The sequence below is a fragment of the Cetorhinus maximus genome, chromosome 2 (assembly GCF_964194155.1).
Source record: "Cetorhinus maximus chromosome 2, sCetMax3.hap1.1, whole genome shotgun sequence".
Taxonomy (NCBI): Eukaryota; Metazoa; Chordata; class Chondrichthyes; order Lamniformes; family Cetorhinidae; genus Cetorhinus; species Cetorhinus maximus.
In genome coordinates, this window is record NC_135880.1 from 146,499,108 (window position 1) to 146,513,241 (window position 14,134).

At 44.0% G+C, this 14,134-nt stretch overlaps 1 protein-coding gene across 2 annotated transcripts in view; it reads left to right on the plus strand.

Annotated features, from left to right (window-relative positions):
- Positions 1-14,134, plus strand: part of LOC144698634 (ephrin type-A receptor 5-like) — a 357,156-nt gene that overhangs the window by 260,561 nt on the left and 82,461 nt on the right. For both annotated transcript variants that reach the window (XM_078570504.1, XM_078570505.1), the window contains exon 8: positions 246-348. In XM_078570504.1, the coding sequence (XP_078426630.1) occupies positions 246-348 (103 nt within the window). The remainder of the gene's footprint in view (positions 1-245; positions 349-14,134) is intronic.

Genomic DNA, 14,134 nt, shown 5'->3' on the forward strand with positions numbered 1-14,134 from the left:
CAGAAAAAAATGTTTTACACATGTAAATTACTTTTTCATATATGTGAAACAATACTTTGGTTGTGTAGTCATATCTCATGTCCACAGAGCAAATGTTTCATCATTCAGGATTGTCAAATAGAATATAATTTTGGCTGTCAAGCTATAAAAAAATTTTTCTTCAAAGTGTTTTTAATAGCTCTAGGCATGTCAGGACAGTTTCCTCATGCATTTGTAATATTTGCTTCTTCATTTTCTGTTTCTAGCCTTACCTGCCAGTGCTGAGAGTCAGGTGCCAATCATCGCGGTCTCCGTGGCAGTGGGTATGATCCTACTGGCAGTGGTGTCTGGCCTGTTACTTAGTGGAAGGTATGGGAAATATGATTATCCTGCTAATGTCTGGTGAAAATGAACACCGTTGTTGCAAGTAATACATTAAATTGCCAAATATCTCTGTTGCTTAAGTTTATTTCACAGATAATGGGTGAGACCGGAAATTCCCGCCCAAAGTCAACAGAATTTTGGTTGCTCTCCAAATTTTCAGTCCCGCCCGCACTGATTCCCCCTGCAGGCTGGAAAGGAAAATCCTGGCCAATGTTTCCTTTGCTGATAAAAGACTTAAAAGGAGAAAAATGCATTGGTCTCAAATTCACTTGGCTTGTGCAAACTGTAGTCATAAAATCAGCTTATTGGCAACTTTATGTGTGAATTCCGGGTAAGGATCCATTTCCATCCCTTAATGACAGCATTGCTATTTTTGACATGACTGCATATCTTCAATTTGTGTGTGCTTTTTCATGCTACTGAGAGTTCATTGCTATATATTAAAATGAAGAATAATGGTGTTTTGGTCCTCAAATCCAATGATGTGTTTCTAATACACCGAGGCTACCTTGGAACTAAAGCAGGATGTACATTTGTTGCCAGTATCGCCTGTTGCTCATATCAGCTGATACAGCTGGAGTGCTTTACTTTGCTGTCTGCAACCTCAAGTAACTTTCAAGAGAAAATGCAGGAGTTACCAAGTTTTGCTTTGCATGTGGATTGAACAGGAATGGCTTCTGGTTGCGTGAATGCTTTAGAGGCCACTGGGAAAATTTTGTCCCAATGCTCAGCCTGAGCATTAGCTATGCAATTTTATATGGGTATTTGCTTGTGTCCGATTTGAATGGAAGGTGAAGAACACTGCAAGATAGAGGAAAGGTTAGTAAGGCAGCATCTGAGGAGACATTGTCCTACAACACATTACTCCTCCCCTGGACAATTTTGCCATCCAAAAATACCTGTTCACAGATTCCTGGGGAGGTGACCAAGCTACTTTGAAGGCAAAACAGCATGGAGTGGAGTATCAGGAAGTGTCATCTGCAAAGGCCATCAGAGCTCAACTAATGAATATTAAATGAAACAGTACAGGAGCCTGTACATTAAACTAGGTATTACTAGAGAAATATGTTCTCCCAGTTTTCGTGACTCGTCTGTTGTTAACATAAACTTCTGTCATTTCATTAACAAAAACATAGCCTTAAATGCACAAGATTTCTTCTCGTGATATGGGCATGTGCTCAATCAGTGATGCAGCTCATGTTGTAAGCTCGCCCATCCTATTTAGCTGATGCTGCAGATGAAATTCAGAAATTGGTGGGTATTCCTGACACCAGCATACTTCCACCATACAGTGCAACACTTGCCTGCTGGTGTGCTCTTAGAGCTGTATCAGGCCCACAGGGCCAGATTTTGCCTGCTAAGCCAGGAATTGGGAGTCAAGCGATTTCCTGATGTCATGTTCCTACACGGTCATAGTTTCCCCGCTTGGAGTCAGGGTCGGGCTGGAATCAGGACCCCCACTCCCTGAAGCAGGTCTGAGGCAGGAATGGAGGCAGGCGGATGCCAAGGCAGGCAGGTTAGAAGGCCCACCTCCATTCCCTGGGACTTCAGCCCAGTTCTGCTCATGACTGTTAAGCCCCCTAGCCATCAAACCTAAGCTCCCCACCCCACATACCCCTTCTTACCTCCATGACCCTATACAAAGCCTTCATGCCTCCTCCATACCCCCATAGCTCCTCTATACCCACTCATCTGGTATCCACTATGTACAGAGCTCATGAACCCAATTAGAACACTGGGAAGTCTTTGAGGTTGTCATGAAATCTCAAAATAAACAAACATCCATTCATGCTCCACTTGAAAAAAACTTGCTCCCCCTAGGACCTCATAAAGCTGCCAGTCAAACACACAGCCATTCAAACACCATTTGAAAAAGATTTTAGTCCTCTTAAGTGTTCATAAATCTGTTTTTAAAAAAATAATGAACAGCCATTCAAAAAGTACTTCAAAAAACATAACCCAATTAAGTGCTCATAAAGCTGTCAATCAAATATAGCTCACAGTTCCTTTGAAAGCTTTGTCAACAACTCCTGCTGAGCTGAATTTAATAGTGGCTTTGAAAGTTAGACAAGCATTCAGAATGAGATTCCATTGCACGTATGTGTCAACAAAACCTCCAGCGCTGAATATATTAAATAAAAACAGAAAGTGCTGGAAAAACTCAGCAGCTCCAGCAGCATCTGCAGAGAGAAAAACAGAATTAACATTTCAAGTCCAATCTCACTCTTTGGGACCGAAGAGAGCTATAAATATTTTATGCTATTGAAGGTGGGTTCGGTTGTGGGGCTGTGGTGTTGGAGAAAAAGGGAAAGTCTGGGATAGGTTAAATGTAGAAACATAGAAAATAGGAGCAGGAGTAGGTCATTTGACCTTTTGAGCCTGCTCTGCCATTCAGTATGATCACGGCTGATCCTCTATCTTAACGCCACACTCCCGCTCTCTCCCCATATCCCTTGGCACATTAGAGTCCAGAAATCTATCTATTTCCTTTTTAAATATATTCAGTTTCTTGGCCTCCACAGCCTTCTGTGGTAGAGAATTCCATTGATTCACCACCCTCTGAGTGAATAAATTTCTCCTCATCTCAGTCCTAACTGACTACCCAGTATCCTGAGGCTGTGATCCCTTATTCTAGATTCCCCCAGCCAGAGGAAATATCATCCCTACATCCAGTCTGTCCCACGTCTGGCAGAACGACTTACATTTCAATGAGAGCCCCTCCCATTCTTCTAAACTCCAGCGAACACCTGCCTAGTCGACCCAATCTCTCCTCATACGACAATCCTACCATTCCAGGAATCAGTCTGGTGAATCTTAGTTGCACTCCCTCTATGGCAAGTATATTCTTTCTTAGGTAAGGAGACCAAAACTGCACACAATACTCCAGGTGTGGTCTCACCAAGGCCCTATACAGCTGCACTAAGACATCCTTGCTCCTGTACTCAAATCCTCTTGAAATGAGGGCCAACATACCATTTGCCTACTTAACTGCTTGCTGCGCCTGCATGCTTGCTTTCAGTGATTGGTGCACAAGGACACCCAGGTCCCTTTGTACATCAACATTTCCCAATTTATCACCATTTAAATAATACTCTACCATTCTATTTTTCCTACCAAATTGGATATATTCACACTTATCCACATTATACTCCATCTGCCATGTATTTGTCCACGTACTCAACTTGTCTAAATCGCTTGAAGCCTCTTGACATCCTCCTCACCATTCACATTCCCATCTATTTTTGTGTCGTCAACAATCTTGAAAATATTACATTTGGTTCCCTCATCCAAATCATTGATATATATTGTGAGTAGCTGGGGCCCAAGCAATGATCCCTGCGGTACCCCACTAGTCACCACCTGCCACTCCGAAAAATACCAGTTTATTCTGACTCTGTTTTCCGTCTGCTAACTAATTCTCGATCCTTGCCAATATATTAACCCCAATTCCACATGCTTTAATTTTGCACTCCGACCTCTTATGTGGGACTTCTGAAAATCCAAATACACCACATCCACTGGTTCTCCCTTATCTATTCTGCTAGTTATGTACTCAAAACACTCCAGTTGGTTCGTGAAACATGGTTTCCCTTTCATAAATCCATATTGACTTTGTCTAATCCCGTTGATATTTTCTAATTGTCCTGCTATCACATCCTTTATAATAGGCTCTAGCATTTTACCTACTTCTGATGTTAGGCCAATTGATGTGTAATTCCCTGTTCCTCCCTCCCTCCTGTTTTAAATTGTGGGGTTACATTTGCCACTCTCCAGTCTGCAGGGACTGTTCCAGAATCTATAGAATTTTGGAAGATGACAAGCAATGCATCAACTATTTCCATGGCCACCTCCTTTAGTACCCTGAGGTGTAGATAATCAGGCTCTGATGATTTATTAGCTTTCAGTCCCATTAATTTCTCCAGCATTTTTTTTAAATAATACTAATTTCCTTCAATTCCTCCTTCTCACTAGACCCTTGGTTCCCTAGCATTTCTGGGAAGTTATTTGTGTCTTTCTCCATGAAGAACTAAAGTAGTTGTTTAATTGCTCTGCCATTTCCTTGTTCTCTGGTATAAATTCTCCCATTTTGGATTGTAAGGGACCTATATTTGTCTTCACTAATCTTTTTCTTCTAACATACTTATAGAAGCTTTTACAGTCTGCTTTTATGTTCCTTGCAAGTTTACTCTCATACTCTATCTTCCCCCTCTTAATCAATCTCTTAGCCCTCCTTTGCTGAACTCCATACTGCTCCCAATCCTCAGGCTTGCTACTTTTTCTAACAACTTTATATGACTCCTTTTTGGAACTAATACTCTCCTTAATTTCTTCTGTTAGCCATGATTGGGCCAATTTTCCTGTTGTGTTCTTGTGCCAGAAAGGAATGTGTAACTGTTGCAACGCATGCATTAATTCCTTAAATATTAGCCATTGCCTAACCACGGTCATGCTTTTTAATGAAGTTCCCCAATCTATCGTAGCCAACTCACTCCTTATACCTTCGTAGTTTCTTTTGTTTGGTTTTAGGACCCTAGTTTTGGATTGGACTACTTCACATTCCATCGTAATGAAGAATTCTATCGTGTTATAGTCACTGTTCCCTAAAGGACCCCACACAACAAGATTATTAATTAACCCCTTCTCATTGCACAATACCAAATCTAAGAAAGTCTGTTCCCTAGTTGGTTCCTTGATGTATTGGTCTGAAAAAACCATCTCGTACGCACTCCAGGAATTCATCTGCCACAGTATTGTTGATAATTTGATTTGCCCAGTCTATATGTAGATTAAAGACACCCATGATTACTGTAACATCCTTGTTACATGCATCTCTAATCTCCCGTTTAATGGGTTTTCTGAGCCAATACCCTTTCTCACTATTGCACTAATTTCATCGTTAACTAACAACGCCACTCCACTTCCTTTTCCTTTTTGCCTGTCCTTCCTAAATATTGAATGCCATTGTATATTCAGTTCCCAGTCTTGGTTGCCCTACAACTGTGTGTCTGTAATCACAATCATATTGTACCCGTTAACACCTATTTATGCTGTTAATTTGTCTACCTTATTGCGAATGCTCCATGCATTCAGATAGAGTGCCTTTAGACTTGGCTTTTTACATATTTTTTACTACTATGGCCCTATATGCTATTAGCCCTTGTTTCCTCTGCCTTCCACTTTTGCTTTCTACTCTATCTTTCATTTCTATCTTTGTTTCCCTCTCTTGTATCTACTCACACTGCTCCCATCCCCCTGCCGCCCTAGTTTAAACCCTCCCCCACAGTACTGATGAATACCCCTACAAGGATATTGGTCGCGGTCCTGCTGGGGTGCAACCTTTCCAGCTTGTACAAGTCCCATCTTCCCCAGAATCAGCCTCAGGACTCTAAATCCCTCCCTCCTACAACATCTCTCCAGCCATGCATTCATCTGGTCTATTCATCTACTCTTGATCTCGCTAGCACGTGGCACTGAGGTTACTCACTTTGAAGTCCTGCTTTTTAATTCACTTCCTAGTTCCCTATATTCTGCTTTCAGAACCTCATCCCTCTTTTTACCTATGTTGTTGGTACTGATATGGACCAAAACCTCTGGCTGTCCACCCTCCCCCTTCGGAATGTCCTGCAGCTGCTCAGTGACATTCTTAACTCTGGCACCAGGGAGACAACATACCATCCTGGTGTCATGTCTGAAGTTACAGAAACGTCTATCCCCGTATGATAGAATCCCCCATCACTATTGCTCTCCCACCCTTTTTTTCTTCCTCGCTGTGCAGCTGAGCCACTTGTGGTGTCAGGGATTTGGCTCTTGCTGCATTCTCCTGAGAAACCATCTCCCCCAGCAGTATCCAAAACAGAAAATCTGTTAGTGAGGGAGATGGACCCAGGGGACTCCTGCACTATCTGCCTAGTGCATTTACTCTGTCTGGTGGTCACTCATTCCCTTTCTGCCTCTGCACTTTTTACCTGCGGTGTGACCACCCCACTGTACGTGCTATCCATAAAGATCTCAGCCTTGTGGATGCTCCACAGTGACTCCAGCCGCAGCTCCAGCTCTGAAATGCAGATTTCGGGCAGCTGCAGCTGGAGACACTTCCTGCATGTGTGGTTGCCCTGGACACTGGAAGTGCCCCTGACTTCCCACATCGCACAGGATGAGCATTCCATGTGGCCGAGCTGTCCTGCCATAACTTTCCCTTAAATTACTCCCTTACTTCCCCTAAATGCATACTAGGGACCATATTTCTTATACATTAAACACTACTTAACCTAAACTACTTTAAAGAGTGGACAGGAGAAATACTCGCCAGGTCCTACTTACCAAGGCCACCGCTCCTATTGGACTGGCTCCTGATCCCGCTCTGGTCTCTGGCCTGGTTCCCCTCGCTCTTTCAGGCCACCGCTCCTTTTGTGTTATCAGATGCCAAAATAAAAGCAAAGGGCTGGCTTCATATGCTCCTAAGACAAAGGCTAGCTGACCCAGACACAGAGGTACCAGTTTCAGCTGCTTCTTTAATTAACTAAGCCCAACTGCTCATCCAGTGGAGACCTTGTTAAAATCCTGCTTAAAGCTGAGAATTTTAGAATTTAAACTATAGATTCTAGTTAAATGCTAACTATAAACAAAATTAGATCTTTACAAGAAGATTTTTAAAAAAGACTCCTTATTCACCATCCACCAGCATCCAGTCCGAGAGGGCAGGAGAGATTAAAACCTTGCTTAAGGCTGGAGTCTTAGAGGGCAAGAGAGATTAAATAACAAAGATGTCATAGAACTAAGGGCAAAAGGAGTGGTAATGTTGTAGTAAGGAAACAAAGCATTGGCCCAGGGTAAGTGTTCATGGTAGAATAATGGACAGATCTGTCCGAAAGTAAAAGCATGAAAACAAGATACAGGCTGAATCTTGACAAAAAAACAACAAATCAAAATGGACCACAGGGTTCATGGTCTGAAGTTGTTAAACTCAATGTTGAGCCTAGAAGGCTGCGATGTGTCTAACCGGAAGATAAGGTACTGTTCCTCCAGCTTGCATTGAGCTTCACTGGAACATTGCAGCAGGCCGAGGATAGATATGTCAGTGTGAGAGCAAGGTGGTGAATTAAAATGGCAAACAACAGGAAGGTTGGGGTTATGCTTGCAGATTGAGCAGAGGTGTTCCGCAAGGCAGTCACCCAGCCTGTATTAGGTCCCTGCAAGGCAGAGGAGACTGCATTGTAAGCAGCGAATACAGTATACTAAATTGAAAGAAGTACAAGTAAATCACTGTTTCATCTGCAAGGAGAGTTTGGACAGTCAGGAGAGAGGAGGTGAAAGGATAGGTGTTACAACTGGGGCAGTGAGGAAAGAGGAGGTAAAGAGGCAGGTGTTACACCTTGGACAGTGAGGAGAGGAGAGGTGAAAGGGCAGGTGTTACACCTCCTGCGATTGCATGGGAAGGTGCTGTGGGAGGGGACAAAGTGTTAGGGATGATAGATGAATGGACTGGGGTGTTGTGGAGAGAGCAGTCTCTTTGGAATGCTGACTAGAGAGGGGATGGGAAGATGTTTGATGGTGGCATCAAATGGAGGTGGCAGAAATGGTGGAGGATGATCCTTTGAATGTGGAGGCTGTTGGGATAGTAAGTGAGGACAAGGGGAACCCTATCATGGTTCTGGGAGGGAGGGGAAGGGGTGAAAGCAGAGGTGTGGGAACTGGGTCAGACAGGGTTGAGGGCCCTGTCAACAACAGTGCGGGTGTATTCTCGGTTGAGGATAAGGAAAGACATTTCAGAAGCGCCATTGTGAAAGGCAGCATTACCAGAACAGATACGATGGAGAAACTAAGAGAATGGAATGGAGTCCTTGCATTCCACCATGGTTCACAAACTCACTGACCTGACATGGTTCGACAAGCTTCAGAAACCCACCCATTTTTCTGAAAATCTCAAAACTCAGTTAAATTCAAAATTAAGGTAGGCATTAATATGGAAGACTCAACGTCAGTTTGGTTATGCATTGGATCACGACTCGCCATGTTTCCTGTGCCAATCAAAATGGCGGCAGACTGGAATCAGCTCACAAATTTGAATTTACAGTCTCCAGCCTCCATTTATAGCTGCCTGATGCAGGTTTACCCCTTGTCCAGATGGCAAAATCCTGCTCATAATCCTTATCCCTAAAACCAAAATAAATGAACATTATAGTTGAGGGTTTGTCCACTGAGCCCATCGCTAGTGTGCACTTTCCCACTGAGCCCGTCACTGTCAGATACTTGTCACTGTCAGATACTTGCCACTCTGAGCTCAAAGCTGTCGAGATGATGCAAAGTGGAAGATCTCCTTAGATTGCTGCAGTTCATTGCTTACTTGCATCTCATGAAATGCTTTGATCTCAGCTGCACCTTAGTGGTAGAAATCTCACCTTTAAGTCAAAGGCCGTAAACTTGAGCTCTGTAACCCCACTAGTACCGATGTTATAGAAGCCCAAGTTGTAAAAATGTTGGTTGGCATGCTTCCGGGCACTTCTGGTGCAGCCTGATTGACGGGATGCTCGCACACACTTGTCATGTGCGCACTAGAAGGATACACAGTGAATATATTGTGATGCCAAATACCCTCTATCACTGGGGGAGGGACACTAGCTTTACTTAAAGGGCTAACTATCTAAGTTCCAGGTGTCATGCTTTTGTCTAATTGTTACTGGTACAGAGTTATTAGAAGTAATGTGTTGTGTTATTGGGGGAGTTTTGCTAAATCTTAGTTGTTCAAGGAAGTGGTTCGGGATCCTGATAAGATGGTCAGAGGAGTTTTCTGACCTACCAGGAGAAAACCTGCTTCAGTAATGGGGGCAATAGTTGCAATCCCTCTTGAGGTGTAGCATGACTTGGAAGTGGAGCACATGTAGGGGAAGCAGTGCACAGAAGGAGAAGGAAGAGGGCTCTAGGGACTGAGGGTCTTTATGGAGCACCTCTCCTACTGTACCTCAACCAGGAACAGTGCCTGAGGCACCTGCATTTCAACAAAGGGGTGGTCTCTGCATTATGCCTCCTCCTACAACCCAACCTGAAGCCACACAGCAGGGAGAGAATGGTGATATCAGTGGCTGTCAATGTCCCCGTCACCCACAACTTCTATGCCAGTGGATCTTTCCAGATGTGAACAGCCAACAGCAGCTACATCTCACAGTTTGTTGTCCAACATTCGCCGCCCATCAGGGAAGTGACAGGGGTCCTTTAGAGGAGAAGAGACTTCTCTCTGGTCACTCAGAAGATGAAGAAGCAGGAGGAGACAGTATGTGGAGTTTCTAGGCTGTCATAATTTCCAATAGTTCAGGGGGCCATTTAATACAGGCAGGCATGTCTGTGGGCCCCACAACACATTACTTCAGGTGTTGTTCCGTAACTGCAAGGGTTACCGTTCCATCGATATCCAGTTGGTGGGCGGCCATGATCAGAAAACCCCCTTGGTGAATGCCCGCTATCTTGATCATAGTCCTGAAGCCTTCCTCCTGTGGCAGCTAGCCATACTCACCAGCTTTATGCCACAGTGAAGAATCAGAGACTGGTTGCTGGATGACAGTGGATATCTGCTCACTCGGCATCCTTCCATCCCTATAAGTTGATGGACATGCAGCAAATCAATTCCGTTAGGGATGGAGAACTTCATATGGGGCACTTTTGCTGATAGCTGAAGAGACTAATCCATGACAGGCAGATTCTGCCACAAGTACCACATGTGAAGTGGTTAGCAGGTGTTGTTATGGGTTGTTGTTTTCAGTGTTGACGCTTATTGCCAAGCCACTGTAGCCACCGATTATCACGGCGGCACATTCTGGCCTACAGGTGATGTCGCTATTTTCCTGTCATCAGCTAGTGCCTTCCATATGTGAAAATCAGTGTTTAGGGCCTTCTTGAAACGTTTGCAAACACCCTTGATGCGGAGCTTTGGGCATCCTACTTTGGGCTCCAGCTACCACGCCATACAGGAAATACTTAGCTAGGTAACTATCTTTCATCTTGTGAACGTGTCCAAGCCGGTGAAGTCACCTATATTTGATGAGTGACCACATAATGGTAGGACTGCTACATTCATGGGGAGAATTTTCTCCCTGTCAGGCGGGCGGTTCGGGAGCGGACTCAGGTGGGCGCGTAGCTGATAGCCACCCGCGATCGGCTGTGCACCGCCATTTTGCGTGGGCTGGCCAATTAAGGCCCGCCCAGCGTGACGCGCACCCGGAAGCGCTGAGCGCTCCCTGTGCAGGCAGGGGGAGGAGAGAGAGTCGGGGCCTGCGCTCTTTACGTGCACAGCGCAGAAATCTCCCTGAGGCATGGGGCTCCCTCAGGGAGATTAATTTCATAATAAAATTTTACAAAAAAGAATTAAAAAAATTATTGAGACATGTTCCCTCATGTAAGTGTCACATGAGCTGGGACATGTCAATGAATTTCACTAAAAATTTTTAATACATTTATAAACCCTTCATGAAGCCTCATCCCATCCGTGGATGAGGTTCCATGAAAAATGCGAAGGCCGCCTGGGCTCTTCGCCTGCCCACCAACCTTAAGGTTGGATGGGCAGCCCTGTTAATTATTACAATTGATGTTTAAATGGCCTTAATAGGCCTTTAACAGTTCAGCGGGCGCGCAGCCGACTCCGGTGCCTGCCCGCCAAACTGAAGATGGGAATGACGTGCGCTGACGTCGGGACACATGTCCTACATCACCACGCATCATTTTACCTGTCAGCAAGTGGGGCCTGTCCCCGCACGCTGACCAGAAGAATCAGGCCATGATTTCATCATTCTATGAGATGCCCAGAATGTTCCACAAAAATCAGAGATGAAATTTGTTAAACTTCCTATCATGATAGCTGTAAGTCATCTGTGTTTCCCAGCCATACCACACGATGCTAAGAACACAGGCCTTAAACACCATCAGCTTGGACCTAAGAGTCAGCTTGATGTTATTCCATGACCAAGATTTTCTTGACACTTATATTCAGGACAAACAAGTTACTATGAAGAATCAGAGGCTGGCTGCTGGGTGACAATGAATACATGCTATGCACCTGGCTAATGACCCCCTGTGCCACCTGACTGCGCGAGGGCTGCTTGTCTGTAATGAGACTCATGCAGCAATAGAGAATGGCATGAACAAACCATCAGGGTCCTGAAAGCAACATTTTCACAGTTGGCTTGCTCGGGTGGAGTCTTTCAGTACTCAACAGAGCATACATCCAAGTTTGTGCCTGCTGCATCCTCCACAACCTAACTATCATGAGGGTGCAGCCATTGTAAATAAGCATTTGGAGACCATCTCAGGAGGAGGGGCAGCAAGAGAAGGAGGAGCAGGGCAGATTAGAGACCAAAAAGGGAATTTACACATGGAGGCCAGGGGGCATGGTGGAGGTGTTAAATGAATACTTTGCATCTGTCTTTACCAAGGAAACAGATACTACCGAGGCCACAGTGACAGAGGAGGCAACTCTGTTAATAGAAGGGTTCAAAATTGATAAAGAGGAAGTGCTGGACAAACTGTCGGTACTTAAGGTTGATAAGGCACCGGGACCAGATGAGAGGCATCCAAGGGTATTGAAGGAAATAAGAGTGGAAATTGCAGGGGCACTGGCTATAATCTTCCCATCTCCCCTAGACTCAGGGGAGGTGCCAGAGGACTGGAGAATTGCAAACATTACACCCTTATTCAAAAAAGGCTGTAAGGATAAGCCCAGCAATTACAGACAAGTCAGTTTAATTTCAGTGGTGGGGAAGCTTCTAAAAACAATTATTTGGGATAGAATTAGTAGTCACATGGAAAAATGTGGGTTGATTAAGAAGAGCCAGCATGGATTTCTAAAGGGGAAATCATGTTTAACTAACTTGGTGGAATTTTTTGAAGAGGTAACAGAGAGGGTTGATTAGGGTATTGCTGTTGATGTGGTGTACATGGACTTTCAAAAGGAATTCGATACAATGCCACACAATAGACTTGTGAGGAAAGTTATTGCTCATGGAATAAAAGGGACAGTAACAATGTGGTTACAAAATTGGCTGAGTGATAGGAAATAGAGGGTAATGGTCAATGGATATTTTTTGGGCTGGAGGAAGGGTTATAGTGGAGTTCCCCAGGGGATCGGTATTGGGACTCTTGCTTTCCCTTATATATATTAATGATCTAGACCATGGTGTGCAGGGGACAACTTCAAAGTTTGCAGATGATATGGAACTTGGAAGCATTGCAAACTTTGAGGAGGACAGTATAGAGCTTAAAAAGGATATAGACAAGTTGGTGGAATGGGCAGATAGATGGCAGATGAAGTTCAATGTGGAGAAGTGTGAGGTGATGCATTTTGGTAGGAAGAACATGGAGAGGCAATATAAAATAAAGGGTACAATTCTTAAGGGGGGTACAGGAGCAGAGGGACCTGGGTGTATATGTGCATAGATCATTGAAGGTAACAGGACAGGTGGAGAGAGCAGTTAATAAGGCTTTTGGTGTCCTGGGCTTTATTAATAGGGGCATAGAGTACAAGAGCAGGGAGGGAATGCTGAGCTTATATAAGACACTAGTCAGACCTCAGCTGGAGTATTGTGTACAGTTCTAGGTGCCACACTAAAAGAAGGATGTGAGCACATTGGAGAGAGTGCAGAAGAGGTTTACAAGAATGGTTCCAGGGATGAGAAACTTCAGTTATAAAGGTAGATTAGGGAGTTTGGGACTATGCTCCTTTGAAAGGAGAAGGCTAAGAGGAGATTTGATAGAGGTGTTCAAAATCATGAAGGAGCTGGATAGAGTAAATAGGGAGAAACTGTTGCTGCTTGTAAAAGGATTGACAAAGAGAGTGCATAGATTTAGTGATTTGAAAAAGAAGTAAATATGTTGTGAGAAAAAACTTTTTCACACAACGAGAGGTTCGAGTCTGGAATGCACTGTCTGGAAGTGTGGTGGAGGTAGCTTCAACCAAGGCATTCAAGAGGGCATTAGATGATTGTTTCTATTCAAATAATGTACAAGGGTATGGGGAAAAGGCAGGAGATGGCACTAATTCATAATGCTTATTCGGAGAGCTGGTGCAGACACGATGGGCCAATCGGCCTTCTTCTGCACCATAACAATTCTGAGATTATCTGATTCTGTGATTCTGTGGAAGGGGATGAAGAAGGGGTAGCAGGGAGGGGGTAATTACAAACTCTTTGCTCCAGACAGGTCACTGTGAGCAGATACTCAGACTACAATTCCCCTAAGATGTCACCCAATATCACAATTGCTTTAAAATTCCACACCTTTCACTTCATCTTAAATGTAACATCACAGCGACTCTTGGCCAAAATCCTGAAATAAAAGCAACTGATATAAAAGAAAACTTGCATTTACATATCACCTTTCATGACCACCGGAGATCCCAATGTTCTTTACAGCCAATGGATTACTTTGAAACGTCGTCACTATTACAATATAGGAAACGTGGCAACCAATTTTCAAACAGCAATATGACAATGACCAGATACTCTCATTTGAGTGATGTTGATTGAGGCATAAATATTTGCCAGGGCACTGGATTTAACTCTTAAGATAAAAGCAAAAAAACTGCGGATGCTGGAAATCCAAAACAAAAACAAAAATACCTGGAAAAACTCAGCAGGTCTGGCAGCATCTGCGGAGAGGAACACAGTTAACGTTTCGAGTCCATATGACTCTTCATCAGAATTAAGGAAAAATAGCTACCGCTTCCAGCCATTGACTTCCCAGAAGCAAAGGGAAAGAACAAGAGTTGGAGACTTATGAGGCTGTTTCC